Genomic DNA, 23547 nt, shown 5'->3' with positions numbered 1-23547 from the left:
CTGGTCAGGATCAGTCAAGGTCAGCAGTTTCTACAGATTGATGACTAAGTCACAGGTCTTTCCACCTGCCCACATTCATATATAGGGAAAGGCTGTCTTTATACCAAACATGGATTCAGATACTTGAAGCAGAATATAGAAGAAAAACTGACCTAAAACTGGGTGCCACTAGCTCACACCTGTAATCCTAGCTATTTAGAAGGTTGAGGCTGGGCAGATGGTAGTTCTAGGCCAGCCTGAGCAGAAATGTCTATAGGACTCCATATCAGTGGAAGAAAGCAGGACATGATGTTGTACACCTGCCATTCCAACAACTATGAAAAGCCTAAAATATCCAGATTGTAGTTCAGGTGCATGCCTAATCAGGAAGCAAGTCTTTATCTCAAAAGTAATCTGCAAAACAACAGGGCTGGAGGTGTGGCTTAGCAGTAGAGTGGCCTAGTACAAGGCCCTGAGTTCAAACTCCAATACTGACAAAACAAATCAAAACAAAAAACACTAACTGAAAACCAGGCAGTAGGAAGGGCAATCTGTTTTTTTAATAGTTCTAAGATACAGCTTCCATCCTGTGCAGACAACCACCTGGCTCGCCGGCAAACACCTGTTCTCTTTCCTTTCTGTAAGGTTTCAGGCTTCTATGCTTGCTGGCAAAGGAGAAACTATGAAAGAAATATCTGGGTTTGGGTTCTGGCCCTATACTTAACTAACTACATGACCTGGGGAAACTAGCCTTTCAAAGATTTGGTGCCACCCGTTATATAGTGGAGATAAATCAGTTCGAACATCTTTGCTCTGGCATGGGTTTTGGAGCCCTTGGGTTTCAGATATAAAAACTGTTCCACCGGGGAAGGTCAATCAGTAAAGAACGTTAAGATATTCCATAATCTGAAACACTGCCCGTACTAGTCATTTTAAATGAATACTCAACCTGTTTGATCGCTCTCATAGTGCTTGCTGTGATTAAATGTTCATGCGTGGAAAGTACACAGGAGGCTGGGCATGGAGTTCATGGACATACATTCTCTATCCCTGTGAGCGTTCACCAGGATGTGCTGAAGGGTGGCATCACTACTTGAATTTGTAAAAGCAGTTTGTCCCCAAGTCTTGATGCTTTGAGCATCTCTTCCCTTTTCCCTCCATTCCTCTCCTAGGACAGAGGAAGGATCTGCCATAACTAGAAAGGCTGTTCTGGAACCAGTGGTTCTCAAAATTGACTGTTTACTATAATTGAATAAACAACTGATGGCTAGGAATTCTGATTCCATTGGAGTAGAGTTTGAACATGGGTCATTTAAAAGAACTTCTCAGGTGAGTCTAATGTGTACCCAACAGGTAACAAATCCCTGACAATCTAGATCCTTATGTTCTGGCCTATGGACCAAACACATTTATATCACCTAGGAGCTTGTGAATAATGTGGACTCATGCTAGGTATGATGGCTCATGCCCATAATCCCAGCTACTTGGAAAGATCACAGTTTGAAGCCAGATGCCCATCAAGCCAGATGTGGTAGCAAGCACTGATGAGCCAAACTACCTTAGAGCAAGAGGCCAAAGGATCATAGGTTGAGATGGGCCCTAGGCAAAGCTGTGAGACCATACTTGAAAAAAATTTTAAGCAGTAAGGGTATGGTTCAGTTGTTAGAGCACCTAGCAAGTATAAGGCCCTGAGCTCAAACCCTAGTACTATAAAAAATAAAGTAAAAACAAACAACGGAAATCTACCAGACTCACTCTTAGACACTTCGTCGTCTGCATAAAACCAGAATCTGCATGTATAGGGTCCCTGGTGCACTGGTGAACAGTAAATCCCAAGAAACCTTATTCACAGCACTTTGTCTTGAAATTTAGCTCAGCTTACCACTTCCAGGAAGTCCCCAGGAGTTACGGAGTGTCTGCTGTGAAATGAGCCCGTGCTCCCCTCCTGTACACTTGTGCCCCAGTCTGCAGTGGGGATTCTGCTGTTTACAAGATAGTGCTTTTCAATCCCACCTCAGGGGAAGGACCCTAGCTTTATGTCTTATATCTCTGGTTTAGAAGGTAGAGCTATGCTAGTTTAGTTTGAAGGGCAAGGGAGAAGGAATGTACAGGGTAGCTACACTGAAGGAAAAGTTTGGAGATTTATTGGAAATATTTTTTCCAATCTTTTCAGCTTATAAATTCCATGGGCTTGTCACCACTAGTGTAGAAAGGAGCCAGAAATATTCAAAGCATTTCTCTATAGGACTCCTGCCATTAAGTAGAGCAGTGAGACAAAAGGACTGTTAGCTGGTTTTATACCATGACACATTTCTTGGATTATTTACAGAGTGAGAACTCTCTCAATGAAGTGATTTTGTCATTCGCCTTACTCCAACTGTAGCCAACTGGGCCCACCACCCTATACACAGGCACTTCTGGCCCTCAGAGATAATAGTTTTGATGAGAAGCTGATAAAAGATTAAAAACAGTTCTGACTTTACAACACATTCCTATGCACAACCACACATACACACACATATACATGTTCAAACTCACATGTATGTGTGTACACATACATAGGAACACACTCACATGCATATATACACAAAGAGAAAGATAACAGCTCAAAGTTGGCTGAAACAAGGATGTTTAATTCTCTGATTTGATGTGTTGCTATTAAAAGTTCTCAAGGAATTCATATGCCCTCTAGAAAATTTACTTAAAAAATGTGTTGTTCTTCTGATTATAAAAATCATTCGTCATTCTTGAAAGAAAATAAAAATACAAATAAAGTAAAAATTACTCATTACCCAGCTACCGTAAATAAACCCACTAGTAACATTGCCATGTGTCTCTGTCTTCTCCATACATACACTGAAAAAAACAAAATCCAACCAGGTGCTGGTAGCTCATCTTAACTACTCAGAAAACTAAGATGTAAGGATTACAGTTTAAAGCCAGCCTAGCCAGGAAAGTCTGCAAGACTCTTATATCCAATTAATTACCAAAAAGCCAGCGGTAGTAACTGGCTTAAGTAGTAGAGCATTCACCTTGAGGACAACTCAGGGACAATGCGCACAGAACCTGAATTCAAGCCCCAGGACTGGCACACACACACACACACACATACACACACACAAACACACAAACATACATACATATAGAACAAACATGCACACACAATTCCAAACTACATTGTTCACAGTGCCTTATAACCTGCCTTTTCAGAAAAAGTATACCACAAACATTTTGTGATAGTAGTTTCTAAGTACAGATTTAATGGTTTCATAGTATTTGTAAGCAAGGTCACTCAAATTAATGTAGGGTTAGGATGTATCCTATACATGCATGTATATATTGATACATTACATATGTCTGTTTACATATACAATGTTTAAAATATACTATGATGAACAACTTTGTAGACATCTTTGGTTTGTAATTTTAATTAACTTCCTGTTTTAGTTAGGTCTTACAATTAAGAATATTTTCTAAGGAGAAAAATTATTAGATAAATGGATATAAACTCTTCCTATGTTTTAAACTAATTGTATTAGCATAAATTGTATCATAGAGTTCCATTGTAAAGTTTACATGATGAAACTCCTTGACTATATGTTACTCTTTCTTAACCACTCTCCCTTCTCCTTCAACAGTTTTAGTGGGTTTCATTATGCTATTCTCAAACACACATATAATGTACTTTGATCATACTTACCCCTCATCAACCTTCTTTTTCCATCCCTCCATAAAGATAGTCCTCTTTTCCAACCAAGTATTAGTGTCATTATTATTGTCTAGATTCCTTATATAAATGAAAACAAACAATACTTGTATATCTGAGACTGGATTATCTCAATGTGATCATCTTTAGTTATATTCTGGATGGATAAAAACATTTAAAGGTGTTTTTTAAAATTGTTATTCTTGTTTTTGTTTCAGTGGTACTAGGGTTTGAACTCTGGGCCTTACACTCTCTAGGCAGGTGCTCACTTGAGTCACACCTCCAGTCTTTTCTGCTTCACTTAATTGTATTAGATAGGGTCTTGTGCTTTTTGCCCATGTTGCCTTCAGGCCACAATCCTGCTTTCTGCATAGCTGGGATCATAAGCCTGCACCACCATACATGGCCTCCTAAAGGCTTTTTATACAAACTAGAAAGAAGCTCTCAGAAATAGTTATTCCAATGTGTATGCCTAGCACAAGTAAACATAATTGTCTAATGATGTTGTACCTATGGAGCAATCGCTTGAGCCTCTTATTTCTCCCCAACTGTAACTGGTAAGGCCAACAATAAAAATAATCCTGAAGTCTCAGCCCTTGACATCTTGTATACTGTAGGGTAGATAGAAAAGGGGAAGTGAGAAATGTGTGGGTGGTAGAGGGAATGAAAAAAATGGAGGAAAAGTGTAGCTCACCTCAAAGATGAATTTGGAGCTGCCAAAATTGGTCTTCTGTTTCTGCCAGAAGTTGTCAGGTTTGATGATGAGGGCCACATGGATCTCAGCTGGAAAGGCTTCCTGCAGTGTTTTGAGGAGGGGCTTGATGAGGTCCCACTTGGAGCCCCGCATGTCGATGATGACGGTGAAGCCACGTTTGCAAACGTCCTCACTGTGGGTAAGTCAGAGGCCAGGTATGATCAGCTAAGACTTTAGAGTACAAAGGGAAAAACAATTGGAAACCTGCATTCCCCTTGATCTGGATCATCCCTCCAACTCATACCAGTTCTCCTGTCCTCACTCTGACTCTGGTCAAAAGGTTCTAAGTCGGGTCAAAAGGTCCTCACTCCAAAAACCTCTCTGGAGTAACCCCATCTGACAAAAGTCCTGAAATTCCACCTCCTCTCAGCACTTAGCAAATGCCCTAACCTTCTTTGAAGCCAGGTCTAACTGCTGGGAAATTTGCTTCTTGGGAATTCAGTTTTGTTGCTGATTTTTCGTCTTAAATTTTGTCTCCTTCCTCCTTCTTTTCTCTTTAGGATGAATTATGTTTTCCCACTTGAATTCAGCTTCTGAAGACAGGGACCCTGCAGCCCACTAACCCTGAGATGGAAGTCCTCAGCAGGAGTGCTGTTCTTCCCTGCACCCATATCTTGACAAAGACTGGTAAACTTGACTGTTGAACCCCAACTGGGTCAGAGAATCTTTTCCATTAAAGGACTGTAGGCCAATTTTTGCCAACTGATCAGAGATAGTATACACACTACATCATACATTTACAGCCGCCGTACTTAAAATGAATTACTTGTAGTTCAAAATGTATGTTAACTTTATAAAATCAGGTTGCTGAGTCAGACTGGCCACTGGAAGATAGCAAGGATGGAACCAGCTGGAAGGATGGATATTGTCCAGCTGTCTCATATTCTCCCACTGGACAGATGAGTAAGCCACGCAAATGCATAGCTCAGGGTGTGTGGGTGGGGGAGTAACTTGAAATGAAGGTGATAGAAACCAAGACATTACAGGTTAAGTGTATGTTACTATAAAACATATTAAGTTTATTAAAACCAAAGTATATTTAAATGCGAGTTACTTGATTATAACTCCTGAAAAATAGAAAGAAAAAACTGAAATTTAAAATAGCTGTAATGTTTGTTTGGAAATCTATATTTTGGTAGGTGGAGATCCTTCTATTGTTTTTGGTATCCTTAATCTACCCATTTATTTGATAACAAAATAGATTCTGGTTCCCGCTCCCCCTCCCCCTCCCCCCTCCTTTCTCTCTCTCTCTCTCTCTCTCTCTCTCTCTCTCTCTCTCTCTCTAGCCATCGCAGGGCTTGAACGGAGAGCCTGGGCACTGTCTCTGAGCTTTTACACTCAAGGCTAGCACTTGAGCCAAAGCTCCATTTCCAGATTTTTTTTCACTGGTTAATTAGAGATAAGAGTCTCATGGACTTTGCTGCCTGGGCTGGCTTTGAACCACAATCCTCAGATCTCAGCCTCCTGAGTAGCTAAGATTATAGTCATGAGTCACCGATACCCAGCAAGTCTCATGTTTTAAAAAATGTAAACACTGGTGTGGCATTTCCTTGGGTTCTTTTCCCTATCTCCCAGTTGCTTTTTTAAACTGCTGTGAATGTTATGTGACCTTCAAATATTCCCATCATATAACAATCACTCATAGCCACTAGCAATAAGGCTGCACAGTTAGAAGAAGACTGAGGTCACAAAAAGAAGCAGAAACTTTCATGTAGGCTTCACTATTAAGTCTCAAGCAATGATGAGAATGTCATAGCTTATGTGACTATGAGTATCCACTACCCATGGAATATTACTTAGGCCTTCAAGTTAGACAGGACACTATTGGGGGGAGGGGCTGAGACTGCCACAAAAAGAAACACCAATTTTTTTCTTTATAAAAAAATTATTTTTATTGTACACGGTGACGTACAGAGGAGTTATAGTTACATAGGTCAAATATATTTCTTTTTGAACAATGTTACCTCTTCCCTCATTTTCTCCCAATTTTTTCCCTCCCAACCCCCTTACCTCCAAGTTGTATGGTTCATTTTTTAACATAGTGTCTAGAGAATATCACTGCTGAAATTAGTTTACCTTTGAACCACTATTTCTTCTGTGTTTCCCCTTACTCTCCCTCAAACATACAATCTTACATACAAGACAAAAAGTACAGAAATCAAAAACTCCAACAAAGGGGAAAAGCAAAAACAAAACAAAATAAATCACAAGTAAAATAAAAAAGCTTGTTTCATTTTTTGGAGTTCATTACAATAAGCATACTTTTATACGATCATTTGCAAATAGCTATTGAGCCTTTGTGATCCTCCCCTAAGAATATACTCCTTCAGTTTCATTGTGTGAATGTTTAGAGTACTGTTTAATTTATCATGCCCAAGTATAATTTTTTTGTCTTTACTTGTAGATTTATAGGCACATTCTAATTACCACAAATGAGGGAAATCATGAGATTCTACCTCACCCTAGTTAGAATGGCCATTATCAAGAAATCTAACAATAACAGATGCTGGCAGAGATAGGGCCAAAAGGGAACACTACTACACTATTGGTGGGAATGCAAACTTGTTAAACCACTCTGGAAAGCAGTATGGAGGTTGCTCAAAAGACTAAACATAGAGTTTCCCTGTGACCCAGAAATTCCTCTCCACTCAGGATATGTATCCAACTGGCCACAAACCAGGCCACACTAAAGCTTTCAGCACAACTATGTTCATTATAGCATTGTTTACCATAGCCAAGATACAGAATCAATCCAGATGCCCCTCAGTGGACAAATAGAGAAAATGTGATACACACACACACACACACACACACACACACACACACACACACACGAATTCTATGCTTCCATCAAAAAGAATGTTACTGCCCCATTCATAAGGAAATGGTAAGCCCTGGAAAAAGATACTAAGTGAAGTAAGCCATACACAAAGAAATACCAATTTTCTGTGTTGCCTAAAATCATGGAGCCAAAAAGAAAGGATTTACCTCTTGTTCTCTGACATTTACTGACTCCACAGGTGTCCAGGGTCTTCCATATGTGATGCTTATTGTCTGAAAACTATGTGACTTTTGCTTAAATGATAGGATTTTGTTCTCATTATAGGAGGAACACTTCATAACTATAGGGAGCTAAAATATTAAATAATCTACATAAAAGATATAATTGTAGGCATTTATAATTTCCCCTCAATATTTTTTGTGTATATAGTATTCTACTTTTCACTGTAATATACAGTTTTTCTCATATTTTAAACACCTCTGAAACTGCTATAGTTAAAAGATACAATAATAATCATTATTATTGCTTTTCACAAAGGTAATCAACTTACAAGTTCACCGAAAATGTATGAAAGTACCGCCTCCTTACTGTATCTTCAGTAGTTGTTGATTTTTTAAATTGTTGAATATTTTTTAAATGGATTGCATTTACCAGCTATAACATATTGATTGGTCCACAAATACTTCTTCTGAAAATCAGTTCATTCATCCACTTTTCTACAAATTTAAAATTTTTTTTCTCACTGAGCATACTTTTGTTTAGCTCAACTCAAATGTATTGTATTCTTCCATATACCACACAATTTAAGGTAACTGGGATTCCTTGCCTTAGAGACCCCAGTTTTGCTCATTCCCTTGTTCCTCAGGCTTCTTGTGACCAGCTTTATGCTGACATGAGAAATTTGTGTCTCTAACAACAAATACTTGGTATTACTATCAAGACTGGAAGGTGACTATCCCAGCATCTAAGTGTGGCAGCCACTGGCATGTTAAACACCATTAACCATCATTTTCTGACAAATGAAAAAGAAACTAGGTGCTAAGATTTGCCAGGAAGCTTTCATTAAGTCAGTAGAGAAAGAAACCCAGGGGGGCTGAGTGCTGAGATATAATATAACTGACATCTTTCTGTGGAAACAGCCTAATCTCTCAAGATGTTTTGTATATTTGGTTTCAAGGAGACATAGCTAGGGGAGTGGGAAGAACTTTTTACCAAGTATTCACTTATGCCTGGCATTGGCCATACATTATGTCATTTTACCCTCACAGTAACCTAATGAACTAGGCACAGTTGTCTCTGTGTAAGAGAAGATTAAATTGAAGCATATTTTTCTATGGACATATGATTAGTAATAACTGAACAAAAATTCAAAAGTAGGACTGTAGACTTTGAAGCCCATGCCATACTTACCAAACTGACATTACATGTGAGTGGGAGTGTGACCAGGACAGGTATTGGGATTCAGCAATGAATGAGGAGATTGGGGAACTCTTAAGAGATGACAGAAACTAGAGAAAAAGTCCAAGTAAATGACTTCCATTGTGCAGCCAAGGCAAAACAGTCACAAAAGAACATGGCTTAATGAGAAAGTTCAAGCCAAGCACTTTGGTTCAGGCATGTGTATAAGAGGCAGAGTAAGGAGAGAGAGTGCTTTAGGGAGTCCCATTCAGGGCTCTGTCCTACAACCCTCTCCTCAATGGGTCCTCAGCCTTTGAGGAAGCAGGGGTAGAAAGGTATGGTCACTAGATTTAAATCCCAGCTTCACCATTTACTTGTGATGGATTCTTGGGCAAGTTACTTTTAACCCCTCTGGGCCTCAGTTCCTTCACTGTAAAATGCAAAGAATAGCAGTAACTACCATACAGGGCTATTTTAATTGTTAAGTCTATTACTGTACATAAAGTACTCACTACAGTGCCAGATACAGTCTGGGCTATGTGAGTTTTAGCTGCTGCAAGAAGTGGCAGCAACTGTGTGTGGCCCTTACAGGATGTCTTTATTGACCTCTATGCCCATTCTCCAATGGCACAGAGTAGCCATCACCTTATGCCTGTGTTTCCTAGGACACCTGCCTTTGGCTGAAGGGCACTATTTCTCCAGGAATAAATCAGCAGTTATAGACCCTCCCCAGGGTTGGCTATGCCTCTTTAGTTATCACTATAGTGCACTGAAGCCTGGCATTAACCTCATGGACAGTGACTCTGAAATGTGACATGTACTCACAGCCTGCCCAGACTCCTGCTAAGGCTACAGGTAGGCCTGAGCCCAGATCCTTCCTCTTGCCCACATTGCTTCTCTCACACCACTATGGGTTTTTCCTGGAACTCCAGCTCTTAATAAAGCATTTGTTCCTAAGTCTCTATCTCAAAAATCACCTTCTCTCAAAAAGGCCCAAGAGGATAACTTTTTATCATAAGTTAGGGCTAAGTATATAAATAGAATGATATATTTTGCAAATATGAAATTCTGAAGGCAATTTTCTATACAATCTGAAGATTAACAGAGAAACCTGGGCTAGAATTTTTTATTTGGGAGTCACACAGCACCTATGATTGAGAAGTAAATCCATAATACATGTGAGGTGGTGTGTGCAGATTTGGGCAAGGGTCACTCATCAGAAACAAGGGAGACAGAAAGAGCTATCTCCAGAGTCCAAGGATGGAGCTAGCAAGAACATCACTGATTAAAAGAAAAAGAAAAGAGATGTACCTGAGGACAAAACACAGAGGGAGGGGCATGAGGGACAAGGCAACAAAAAGTACAAGAAATGTATCCAATGCCCAACGTATGATACTGTAACTTCTCTGTACATCAGTTTGATAATAAAAATTTGAGAAAAAAAAAACACAGAGGGAAAGAGAAGCAGGAGAAGAGTGATGTGGTAGAAACAAGGGAGGAGAGAACTACAAGATAACCACAGTGGCAAATTCTGCAGTGTTGCAGAAAGATAGGTCATTAGTGAGAGCAGAAGCATCACACTCAGTATCTAAGAGGCCACGGGCCCAAACATCAGTGGTAAAGTGGGGGTGTCGGGTAGAATTAATGTTGAGGCAAGGGCACAGTCACTCTAGCTGATCTCTGGGATGATTAGAAGGAAATAATGAGGTCAGCAAAGGCTATTTATGAGCAATGCTGCTCCCAGGATCATGCCCTGCTTCAAAGCTGACAGGATCTGTGTGATGCTCCTGGTCCACCTGGGCCCCACACAAATTCCTAGCCGCCTCTTTCCCAGGCTCCCATTCCCAGCCTCCTCTCCTTTCATTGGGTGCACTCAGAAACTTCAGCAAACCAATTAAATGTTGGAACATAGCTATCAGGTAGCTCTCCTTCCCATTAAGTGATGTGCCTTTCAAAATATATTTATTAGCCCCAATCAAATTGTCAGGGGCAGGATTTTGCATTGTGCATAGCAAGCATGTGAATACAGAAAAGTGGAATTTGGAGCAGCTGCCTTGACATCTGCAGAGAAGGGGAAAGAAAGGAGAGAGAGTTCCTTTCTACCTCCCACTCCTTCTTGAGAGAGAGAAGGTAGCCACTGCTCACTCCCTGGACTGGCTTTCTGTCCCATTACTTCCCTGCTGGGGCTAGGGCCACCTTGGGAACCTTTAGCCATCTTTTCACCCTGTGTGACAAATCACAATCCCTTCAAACAGAGCCATGAACTATTACTTAGGCTCTCTAGGGCTTCTGGGTCCAGAAGTCATAGATGTATACACTGAGTGAGCAGATGATTGATCGGCTGTTTCTTATACTCAATTCTAGACCATTAACTCTTTTGTTCATTAAATGTCACTGGATCTGTTTTCGCTCAGCAAGCATATACTATCTTGTAAAAAAATTTTTAATCACTTTATGCCAAGCTTCTCAAACTTTTATGACTTCCATTAGAGGATGTTTATTTATTGTGCTGGTACTGGGACTTGAACTAAGGGACTCATGCTCTTGCTTGGCTTTTTCCGCTCAAGATTGACACTCTATTACTTGAGTCACACTTACAGTCAGCATTTTGCTGGTTAATTAGAGATGGCCTTGACTGCCCAGGTTGGTTTCAAATCCCTTAATCCTCAGATGTTGTTGGGGTTTTTTCTTGCCCCTCCCGGTTCGGACTCTTTCTTCCCTCTTCCTGCCCTCCATAATGTCCTCTCCCCCAACTCCCGACCAGCAGGTAAATTAGAGTGAGACGTGGGGGTTCGGTCCGGCCTGGCGTGCGCGTGACCTACGTGGTAATGTGGCCGCTATCCTTCCCTGGGAGCTAGCGTACATAGACCACGGAGTTGGCTTCTGAGAGCGAACTAACTTTATTGAGAGAAGGACAAGGGGAGATGATTCCGAAGGAAGGGGGTTGGCCAGGATTCCGATAGGCCAAGAGCTGTCACCTGACCCCCAAGGGCTAGCGTCACTCTGAGCGTGCCGAGCCAGGGCGGGGTTGGTAGGCCCTGGGCTGGCTGGCAACCGGTTGGTCCAACTGGTTTCTCTGGATTCCAATCCAGAGGGGGTAGCAGGGCCGCATTCCCCAGGGCTGGGGGAGGTGCATCAAGCCCCTTCCATCAAGGCGAGAAAGATGGACCCCAACAAGATGTCAGCCTCCTGAGTAGCTAGGGTTACAGGCATGGGCCATATATTCTGATAGAAGTTAGTATGCAACTAGGCCTAGGACTCTTTCCCCATGCTCCAAAGACAACACTTCTTTGGTCATAGTTTGTGAGAATTTATTGATAAAAGATTTGCTTTGACTAAATCAGATATTAGGATACTCATTAATAAATAGCAGGGAACACTCAAGTATATCAAACAGAACAATAATGAATTTTGGTCAGAATAGCATTTGCAAGGTGAACCAACAAGTTTGCTATCTAAGAGCTTGTAGAAAGGTTAAGGAACTTCTTTCAGTAGCCTCATACTCTCATTTACTAGAGAATGGAGTAACTCATGACAACTGTCAGTTTAGGAGGATTTTTGCTGCAGGCTCTCAAGATTAAGCTCACTCATTACCTAATTTAATGTAACTGCAACCCCTCTGTACATCACCTTTACAATAAAAGTTTAAAAAAGAAAGACTGAGCTCCCCCTCACTCACTTAGGTAGGCTTTCCCTGAAGGGTTTTGTGGATCCCATCCCCAACTTAGCTGATTGTGCTTAATCAGATGCTGCTGAAGATTTTCTTTCCTTGGTTTCTAAATTGCCATTAAATCAAGATGGAATTTCTTCTCAGCATACACCTGGCCTGGCAGCCTCATCTCAAATGTATCTGCAAGTCCTGAGTGTCTCTCTAGTGCTTTCTTAGGTCTCACCTACATTTGAAGATCTCAGAGTCATGTCTTGACCCACTGGGCTGTGAACTGTGTGAGGGCTGGTCCCAGGCCTGATAGGTCCAGGAGAGAAGAAACTTTGTAGGTAGGTAGGCAAGGAATGATGAGGAAGTATGTGACAACTGACCCTCATGACTCCCATACTTAGCAGAGATGACAATTTTGCAACCCCCTATTGAACCTAACTCCCAAATGTGGCTTTAGGAGGGACAGCTGCTATTGTTATACTTTTTTCTCCTGTCTTTAGAGGAGCTTACACCCTCCACTCTTTAGCCCACTCCTTGCTTAATTATACTCTTACATGACCCATCTGTTGGTCTTGGCTTTGCTTCTCTGTCTTAGCTGCCATTTCTACCAAACCCTGTTTTGCACATTAAAAAACTTAATATCCGAAGTCACTGGGGGTGAGGGAAAGGGTAAGAATTAGTGCCCCAAGCCACAAGTGGGTACAGTCTGGTTTCAGGGGGCCTAGTGCTACTTCCTCTCATCTTGTCTCCAGATCACTGCTCCTGAACTCCTTCTTAGGTCCTCACCCAAGCAAAGTCTACATATCTCTCCAATTTTTACTCTAGCTACTTTAGTGAGCCACCCTAGATATGTCCCATGATCATCTGACTAAATACTAGATCCTAATTCTATCTTTCCAACATCTTGTCTTCCCTACTTTCTACTCAGATGTCCTGCATCAGAGTGCTCAAACCTTGCTATAATAGCCAACATATTATTAATGCCTTCAAACCCTTACTAGTTTCATTCCTTTATTAGATGCTTTATGTTTACCCACCCCAACTTCACCTTTGCCTGGAGAACTTCTAATCATATTTTAAGGCTTAAATCACAAGCATTTCTTCTAAGAGTGGATCTTCTTCCCTGACTGATCTCCGCTGAGACGATTCCCGGTGTATCACTAGAACCCTATGACTGCCTGACATAACAACTGTCATAAATGGCTAACTAGGGCCAGGACCTGTGTAATCACTCTCTGTATTTCTTCAGTTCCCAAAGAGATTCATATGGCTTCCAAAGGAGAATCTAGTTATAAAGATGCTTCATAAATAATACTATGGTGTCACTTAAATACACCATATTATTTGTTAATTTAGTCATCTATCCAATATTTATTGATCATCAACTTTGTGGCTGACCCAGTGTTAGGAAATGGAGATGTAAGTGGTTAAGACAGAAATATGAAGGCACATTCTAGAAGGAGATATGGACACAAGACAGTAGCTAAAAGTCCATAAATGCATGTAATCATAAGCCTCAAGAAATCAGGGAGCTCGGAGTACAGAGGCTCACACCTGTAATTCTAGCTACTTGGGAGGTGGATATTAGGAGGATTACAGTTCCAGGTGAGCCTAGATCACTCAATAGCTGGATACAATACTGTATGCCCATCATCCTAGCTACAGAGGAAGCTAGGATGAGACTGTAGACTATAGTCCAAACTCACTCAGGCATATACTTGATAATTTGAAAAACAGCAAAGGCAAAAAAAAGGGCTGCTAGCAGTGTGGACCAAGTGGTAAAGCACCTGCGTAGCAAAGGCAAGACTCTGAGTTCAACTCGCAGTACAAAAGAGGAGGGGGAGGGAAGGAAGGGAGAGAAAAATAGAATTTGTCAAGGAGTCTGGACAGGCCACAGAAGGAACTACCATTTAAGCAGAGATCTGAATAAGAACTGGCTAAGGGCACAGTGAAGGAACTCAGGCCCAGGTTCTCAGATAGAAGAAAGCCTGCACACTAAGTAGTGGAGTTGAGTAAGAATTCAAGAGATCAGAAGCCACACTTGGGTCAGAGGTCTAAATGTCTGGGACCTTGACACCTCAAGTTGGAGAAACATCAAATGAAAATGAAACCACTGCAACGTGGAACAGCTGGGTTTGGTGAAAAGGCTTCCTTTGACCCACTTGTGTTGGAATTCTGCTCCATTCTCTGAAGGATCCCCTGATCCCCCAAACCTGCTTTCTGTTCCTCCTTGCTATCCTAACAAGTTGTTAATTCTCTGCTGATTGCCCCAAACCAGGTTGCACCCACTTTCTTAAACAACCAGAAATCAGCAGGTGTTGAAGAAAAGTGTTAAGAACACATTAACACCTGCTTTCAGCTTTCTAATTGCAGTAATGAGAAGTAGTAAAAGGAATCCTGGAAGAGCCCTGCCTCCTGGAGGAGCTACCCTGTGGGGAATACTGTTGAGAATGACTCTTTGCTGAGACAGATCTCAAATTCTTCATTCATGATAAAGAGGTTTAGATATTTGTGTTCCCTTGAAAGATATATGAGGGAATGGAGAAGCTGAAAGGGGGAAGGGCTCCCATTGCCTGTTACTTTGCTCTCTCTACTGGGTGGTAGTGACTGCCCAAAGCCAGCTGGCATTCTGTTTGTAGTGATTTAGCTGCCGTCAAGGCCACTTCAGTATCCACATTAGTTCACCTAGACATTTGTTTTAGGTTTTTGTTTTGTTTTGCAAAAAGAGCTGCTGGGGGCTGGGGATATAGCCTAGTGGCAAGAGTGCCTGCCTCGGATACACGAGGCCCTAGGTTCGATTCCCCAGCACCACATATACAGAAAACGGCCAGAAGCGGCGCTGTGGCTCAAGTGGCAGAGTGCTAGCCTTGAGCGGGAAGAAGCCAGGGACAGTGCTCAGGCCCTGAGTCCAAGGCCCAGGACTGGCCAAAAAAAAAAAAAAAAAAAAAGATAGCTGCTGCCCTCTTTCTGAAAGAGGCTGGTGTCTTTTCTACCCACGTAAGAACCCAGCTTTTGCCTCTGCATCTCTGACTTCTGATGTCAGGGCCAGAGGATGAGGTAGGGATGTAAAAGGTCATGTTTTACCCTAAGTCTAAACAAGTTCTTCTCTGTGAAGTGAGGCGATGTTGATTAATTGAGGTTGGGATCAATAGTTATTTAAAGTTCCCTCAAATATGGCATAGCTAAGCACAATTAAAGTTAAAGTTTTGATGTTTGTCCATTTCCAGGTCTAGGAACTAATGCTTGACAGCCCACTTTTAAGTTTGCCAGAAGCAAACCCAACTTGGGTCAGATAACACAAGGAAGCCTGATAAGGAGACCAAATGAGGAAGGTCGGTGTTTTCCATCTCTTCAAAGTCTGCTACCTAATTATACCCCAGAGTCTGTTAAGCAAATAACCAACACTGATTACAAATAGCAGGAGCAGAAAATTTTCTGATTTTCTTCCCTGAATTATGGTAAATTACTAAATAGCACAAACCTAGGCCCTGAGGTGCCATCAGCATTCCTAAGTGTGGTTATAAAGTAATAGGTCCAAAGGCCTAAAACCACATAATGAGACTTCAGTACCCACATTCCATCTTCGTGCTGTCTTCAAAAGAAACAGCATTTTAAAGGAAGCGGGTTTTTAAAAAGATGAATATTTGCAAAAGTGCACATTATAGCAGAAAGAGAGAATTCAAATTCATGGAGTTTGAAAACAAGTGGTATAAAGCCAGCAGTACCAGGTAAAAAACATGCAGCTTCCCAAAGAAGTTCTTGGAGAGGCCCGCCCAGGGCTATCTGTCATTAGCAAGGCCATCTCACAGCCTCCAAGGCTCTGAACCAACTCCTAATCATAGACAAAGAACTTTACTGGCAGTCAGGAGGCCTGAAGCATAGTATGAGAAGGAGCTAGCTATAGCTAAGAGAAGGCTGCCCTGCCAACTCAAGGACTTGAGCCATTGCATCCAGAAGTTTGGGGCAGCTGGCCAGAGACAAAAGATGCCAGAGAGATGGGCTCAAGTGGGGATGGGAAAGAAATGGGCATGTCTGTGCCAGACAGTAGCCTTAGCTTCCCATCCTCCCCTGCCCAGCTGTTCACCCCTTCCTTCTGGCCCATTCAGAACATGAAGCAGAAACTAAATGAAAACCAAAGCAGTGGACAGAAGAAAGAATGAGCTAGAAACCACAGCCCACAGCCTATCCAATATAGCCATGGGCATACTACCACACTCACCTTGATAGGGCTCAGACCTCGTAAAGTGAAGGGATGGCTTGAAGCTCTCTACCTTCCTTTATCATCCAGATCAAATTTTACTTCCAAAAAGTTATCTCTGATTAAGTCCATATAACTAGCATACTTATTTGACTGCTGTCTTGAAAGCATTTTTTAAGGTCATTTCCTTGAATTCTGGAAACTCAGTGAGAGCAAGAACTGGTCCTCTGCCCTCACCTCCATTAGTCTGCAAGTTCAGGACAGTCTGAAGAACTCCAAAAATCATTTGACCATCTCCTCTGGTTTGATGTGTGTGACAACTAAATAACTGTCCTGTGTACTCATAGAAGGGAATGTAGAAGGATTGTTGATGCCCTAACTTCACAGGCAGAGCCTCTATCATAGTCAGAGTTGGGGAAGAAAAGGAATGGTCTTGCCTTTTTCTGGGTCCACAACTGATAGTTTCTCTTTAGCTGGTGAACTGGAAGCCTGTACTTCCTACAGAGGAAAACAGCCCATGGTCTGGATCAAGGGCATTCTCTTTCCAAAGCAGACCAGGGTGAGGCATGCCACAGTACCAGGTTCAGGTCTTGCCTATAGCACCTAGCCCAAACCAGCACATGAATGACTAGTGACAGGAACAGATAAAATTCACACTGGGGACACAGTCTGAAGATGAGCAGGAAAAGGGCTCCCTTGTCAAGGTTTCTGAGTAGCTCTCCAACCAAGGCTGGTCCTCAACTTACCTAGAAGAGGGAGTGGGGAAAGGAGGCTCTGGGAGAAAAGGCAACAGGATCAGGGCTGTCAGGGCACACACTTGGATTGCGTCAGTAAGTTATCCGGAAACACATTTGTCCTCGCTGAGTCACTGTGGCTGACAGAGTGCTCTTGTCTGGGTTCCAGGAGAACTGGCTGTCATCCGGGCTCAATTTAGAAACAGAAACACACCTCCTTGGTGAGCCAGTCCTCTTCTCTCCCACCCTACTGTGCTTCTGCATGATTCATTCCAGCTAGGACTTGGCTTCTTTTTGGACCCAGAGTCTATGGGTACAGCTCTATACAGAGGAAAGTATGTCCTGAAGGAAGTTTAATCTGGCTTCAGTGACATCATGTCTGCAAAAGGCTCCCTGGCATTGGCCAGAGGAGTCTGAGTGTGAGGCCCTCCCTGCCTTTCCTTTTGGGAAGCTTCCAGTGTACTGAATTCTACCAACTTGCAAAGCTGCCCTCTACAACTGGCAGGCAAGCAACAGTAGTTGTCCTTTCTCCCCTGTAGAGTTTTGCTCCCTACCAGACAAGGGGACAATCAGAGCTAAGCAGATGATCAAAGGTCCACTCAAATTTTGTTCAAGTTATTAGTTCTGCTTAGGTCATCATCCTGTACAATTAAGATAAGACATCTCATCTAAAGCCATCCCAGAGGCAACAGGACAGGCAGGGAAGGTAAGGGGCAATCTTCCCCCCACTGGGTGGGACACAGGCTAGAAAGGACCTATGCCTACAATCACAGCAACAGATGGCCTTGGGGAGTAGCTTCTCTTAAATTCCTAGCTTCCATGCTCAGAGATGGGGAAAGGATGTTTAAAAGGAAAGGAAGACAAATCTATATTTGTGGCTCATAAAAATGATGAGCAAGATAGGGGGTGTTTTGAGAAATAATTGTGCCTGGGACACTGTGACTTCAACTCCACCTAAAACTGAAGTTAAACCAACAAGAGGACAAGATTTGTTGCTAGTGACTGTGTTAATTTTTTTGGAAGAAAGCTAAGAATTACTGTATTATTACTTTAGGCATTTCCCCCAAAATAATACCATTACAAAATTTTCAGTTTCTGCTGGTGATTAATGCACTGTCCTTGAGCTCTTTTTGCTTAAGACTAGCATTCTACTACTTTGAGCCACAGCTCCACTTCCAGTTTTCTGGTGGTTAATTGGAGATAAAAGTCTCAAGGATTTTCCTGCTTAGGCTGGCTTGGAACCTCAATCATGAGATCTCAGCCTCCTGAGTAACTAGGATTATAGGCATGATTCACCAGCACCTGGTGCCATTATTATAAACAATATTTTATATCACATTTACTCCAGTTCTCTGAAGAAGCTTGTATAAACACATTTGTAGTTGAGGAACAATAACTATTGCTTGTGGTTACTTAAAATTCAGTGTTTCAATAAAAATTTAAAAATAAACCTGGAAAATACAAAAGGAGAGCCTCACATAACTCATCTGTCTTTCTAGGCAGCTGAGATATTCCACCCCTTGGTGGCAGCATACCTAATTTGTGTCTATAACACAAGCAACCTCTACACAAAACAAGTGTTATCACATAAAGCCTTAGTATTTAAAGATGCCTTAAAATATTGTGTGTGTGTGTGTGTGTGTGTGTGTGTGTGTGTGTGTCCTGGGGCTGAACTTAGGGCCTGGGCATTGTTCCTGAGCTTCTTCACTCAACCCCATGTGGGAGGGTGGGAGGAGGGTACAGAATCAGAGGAAAAAGGGTGAAAAAGTGCAACAGTGGAGTGCACTGGCTGCACCAGACATTGATGAAAGTGAACTATGCAACTTATGGGTGAAGATGGAAGAGAGGGAGTGGGAGAGAATGAGGGAACAGGTGAAACTATGTGAAAGGAAATGTACTTATTTCCAGATGCCTATAAAGGTATTACAGCTGTATATCACCTCTAAAACAACAATAAAGGGGCTGGGGATATAGTCTAGTGGCAAGAGTGCCTGCCTCGGATACACGAGGCCCTAGGTTCGATTCCCCAGCACCACATATACAGAAAACGGCCAGAAGCGGCGCTGTGGCTCAAGTGGCAGAGTGCTAGCCTTGAGCAGGAAGAAGCCAGGGACAGTGCTCAGGCCCTGAGTCCAAGGCCCACGACTGGCCAAAAAACAAACAAACAAACAAAAAAAAACAATAAAGTAAATTGGGGGGAAAAAGATGCCTGAAAGCATACACAACCCTAAATACCAAGAGAGCACATTATAAGACCTAACCAATGCTAAGTGAAAAGAAAAATACAAAACATGAGAAAAATAACCCCATAATAGACAGGGAGAATAGTACCAAATATGGAATACAAACATTTCCCCCCTGATCTGAGGCTATCTCTCAGCATTTATATTCAAGGAACTCCCTTCTTCCCAACATTCCAGCCAAATGAATCCTGGCTAAATTTAAATCATCCTGATGACCTAGCAGGAATTTCAGAAGGCCCGAATACATGGATCTTATTTCACCTGACACACTATAGTTTACCTAGTCAAAGTGACACCAGATATCTCACAGCTTCTTAATTAACCAGCTCTTGGTGAGCTATGGACTCCAGCAGCCTAAAAATCTTTAGGGACTAAATCTTAGAGGCCAAAGCTTTAAACGTAGTAGATATTACTGCCCAGAGACACCCCCTCCCAGGAGGGCAGATAAGGATTCCAGTTCTGCTGGGCATGGAGGAGACTGGCAGTCACTTTGAGCCAAGCTAGGAACTAACTATACTACTGACTGAGGAGCTGAAAGAAAGACTAACAGCTCATCAAGCACAGAATAATCAAACCCTTTCTAGACATCATTCGGCTCTGAACATTAATATGTGGTCTCTGTTAAAGAAAATATAAAGAACTCCAGCCTGGAAAAGCTTAATGGGCAATGTGACCAATTCCTTTAATCTTTTCCACATCCAGGATCATATGTAAGTGCATAATACACGGTCCTAAGTGAGGTTGTCATGATGTAGTGATAATGACATATGAACAGTGGCTCTTGGGCAATGCTGTGCAAATAAAGTTGAGAAAAGGCAAAAACTGAAATTGAAGACAAGTCATACTGGGAGTATTAATTGGGAAACTTGAAAAACAAATAGGTGATTATTTTACAAGCCTTAAAAACAATGTCTACTTTGCCAAAAATCTATCCCCTCAAAAAAGATCCAAGATGCAGACAAATGTTTATACAGAGCAATGTTTATTCACAGGGTGCCAGTGGCTCACACCTGTAATCCTAGCTACTCAAGAGGCTGAGATCTGAGGATCACTGTATGAAGCCAGCCCAGGAAAGAAAGTCCATGAGACTCTTACGTCCAACTAACCAACAAAAAGCTGGAAGCAAAGCTGTAGTTCAAGTGGTAGAGTACCAGTCTTGAGCGAAAAAGCTAAGAGACAGGGCCCAGGCCCTGAGTTCAAGCCCTGGAGCAAATGTTTACTGAAGACTATAATAGTGAGGTTTGGGAAATGACTTAGATGTCTGTTACTAGCACTAATTGAAATATGATATATTCCAAGTTCCAAATTTTGAATGTTATAAAACTAACCTGACAATATACTGCCAAAAGGAAAGAGGTTAAATTGAACACATTCAATTTTGTTACTGAAGAACTCTAAAAAAGACAGGAAGTAAATTTGACAATATATTGGTCTTGTTAACTCAGTATTAGAGTTATAAATCCTTTTCCAAAAATTCTTTATGTTTTCCTGTACTTATTTAGTACAATAAAGTAGTATGTTTTCCTAATTGATAGTTGGGCCAAGACTAATAGGCGCATACATTCATTTGTTTGACATTTTCACAATTCTATTAAACCTTACTGGTGCTATAGGTTTACAATGATTACTAATATCTCCCTAATCTGAAGCATAACTTGAACTCTAGCTTTGACAAATCAGTATGAAGGATAATGGACAAATGACAAAACAGTGTATCTACTTTCTTTTAAGCAAGGCAAGGACAAATTAACTGCCACATCATCAACCCTTTCTGTGTGCTACACATTGGACAAAGTACTCCCTATGTGTCACCTGATATAACCCTCACTCCGACTATTGATGGTGATCACATCTTTATGTCTATTCTACAGGTGACAAAATTAGTCAGCAAGCATACACAGTGCTTGTTTCAGGGAGAAAGGGCCCTCTACTGTCTGATCCTCCTGGGCTGGAATTCCTGATATCACTTCCAAGTGTCAGTATCAGCCTACTCTCTTCTTCTGCTAGTCCACAGATTAACAGTAATGCTCACAGTTCTTCTATCCTAACAACCCCTTGTTACTGAGACTGCCAACTTCAGTGTTCTTGACTTCTCTCCTAAAGGCATTTACTGGTTCCTAGAATAACCAGGGCTGCTTCCCAGTTATTTCATGACCTCACGTTTTCACCTCTGATAGCTGAGGACATCCTTCTCCAGGGAATTACAGATGTTCATCTCGGTATCGTGCCTAGCTTTTCCCCTCCTCCCCACAAATTGTTTCCTTTTCATTGTCTTTCCTTGAGCTCCTCAATCCTGCATCATCTTTAGGACTGTTCAGACCTGCCAAGTCCTACACAGTGAAATAGAAATGGAGGTAAACGAACCTCAAAATGCATATTAGCTGACCACTACTTCCAGAACCATAGTCCAGATGCCAGAACAATGCAGAAGGGAGATTTAGCCTGCAACTAAGTGAAGAAAACACCCAAGGAAAAGAACAAATGGCCATCAGTAGAATATCATAGAGTCCACACCACCAATCCAAGCCTTACATTCAATCTCTTTATCTCTGGGTAGTAATGTCTTAACTGAATTCGCATTTTCCCTACATATCCCAGTGCAATTTGGTAATTAAATCAATTGACTGTCACCCACAGATTAGCATAAACAAACAGCATGTGCTTGTCTAAAGCTGAACACAAACACCAAAGGAGAAATTCTAAATCATTCTTACAGCATACTCTATCCTGAATTTCCACAGCACATGGCTGCCCAGGCCCAAGGAAGCAATCACCACCTGAACTTCCTGACTGCATCAACCTCCTCACCTACTTCTAAAGAGAACTTCTGTTCATGTAGGTTGAAGCACTGGTAGCCTCTGTCCACCACTTACTTGTCTGCCCCCTAATTCCTTACTCCCCTCTTCCACTTTTCCTTTGGTCCAGTTCTCCTTCAGAGACCACCTGGTCATTCTACAAGTCCATTCCTACACTGTCACCATCTCAGACTTCCTTTGGCCTCCTCATTTCTTCAGTTGATTAAAGATCAGGCTCCAGTGCCAGACCATCTGACTCCAAATTATACTGTCTCTTACTTAAATTATATAGGTGAATCTACCCAAGCCTCAGTTCCTCATAAGCAAAATAGGAATGGTAATAATTCCCTTCCCAATGTGCTATGAGAATTCAGTGCCTAGAATGGTCTCATAAATGAAAAATAAATGCCAGTCATTATTGTATTCTACTGCAAATGTGTCCTCATTTCCTAGCTTTCTCATCTCCCTACTTCTTCCAAGCTGTCAGAATGTAACTTCTAAAGTGTAACTTTGTCATTCTCCTGCTGAAGAGCTCTTAAATATTTTTTATTGCCTATTAGTAATACTTCTTAACTGGACCCATGAAATTGTACAATTGTCTTTTTTTTTTTTTTTTGGCCAGTCCTGGGCCTTGGACTCAGGGCCTGAGCACTGTCCCTGGCCTCTTCTTGCTTAAGGCTAGCACTCTGCCACTTGAGCCACAGCACCCACTCTGGCCGTTTTCCATATATGTGGTGCTGGGAAATCGAACTGAGAGCTTCATGTGTAGGAGGCAAGTACTCCCAGCCTGCTCAATTGTCTTTTGACTCTCTCAAAAAGGCTCCAAGCTTCTATCCTCTCTGTTTGGAAAATTTAACTTAAAAACTCCCAATCTTCCCTGCCTAACCCAACCTTTTCTCCAAGCCTCTTCCTCTTTCTAGACTGCTTTTACCTCTTAGACCTTTGGCAAAATTCTCTAAACACTCAAGCCTCTTCTCAGCGCACTTCCTTTCACCGCTTCCCTATTCCAAGTCAGCAGAAATGCTGGAGGTACCATGAGCTACAAGTCTATAGCACTGGGCTCAGTCCTGCAGTTGAGTGCCAGCCTCAGGTGCTGCTTATATTGATGCACATGCCAGATCCCTCAGAACTTGGGGGAAAAGCCAAGCCAGTGTTGATTGAGTCTACAGTGCACCAGGCACTGTACAAGCACTAGGCATCTTTATTTGCTTAATAGCAATCAATAAATTGAAAAGAATTTCACTTGTTCTTTGATATCTTAATCAATTAAAATACCTATGCAAAGTACCAAGAAAAGTAA

General features: G+C 41.8%; 1 protein-coding gene across 6 annotated transcripts in view; it reads right to left on the bottom strand.

Moving 5' to 3' along the window:
• Positions 1 to 23547, bottom strand: part of LOC125351785 (kalirin) — a 439002-nt gene that overhangs the window by 219626 nt on the left and 195829 nt on the right. For all 6 annotated transcript variants that reach the window (XM_048346787.1, XM_048346788.1, XM_048346789.1 and 3 more), the window contains exon 4: positions 4380 to 4572. In XM_048346787.1, the coding sequence (XP_048202744.1) occupies positions 4380 to 4572 (193 nt within the window). The remainder of the gene's footprint in view (positions 1 to 4379; positions 4573 to 23547) is intronic.

This window comes from Perognathus longimembris, chromosome 5, assembly GCF_023159225.1.
Source record: "Perognathus longimembris pacificus isolate PPM17 chromosome 5, ASM2315922v1, whole genome shotgun sequence".
Classification (NCBI taxonomy): Eukaryota; Metazoa; Chordata; class Mammalia; order Rodentia; family Heteromyidae; genus Perognathus; species Perognathus longimembris.
This window is presented reverse-complemented; position numbering and strand designations above follow the sequence as displayed.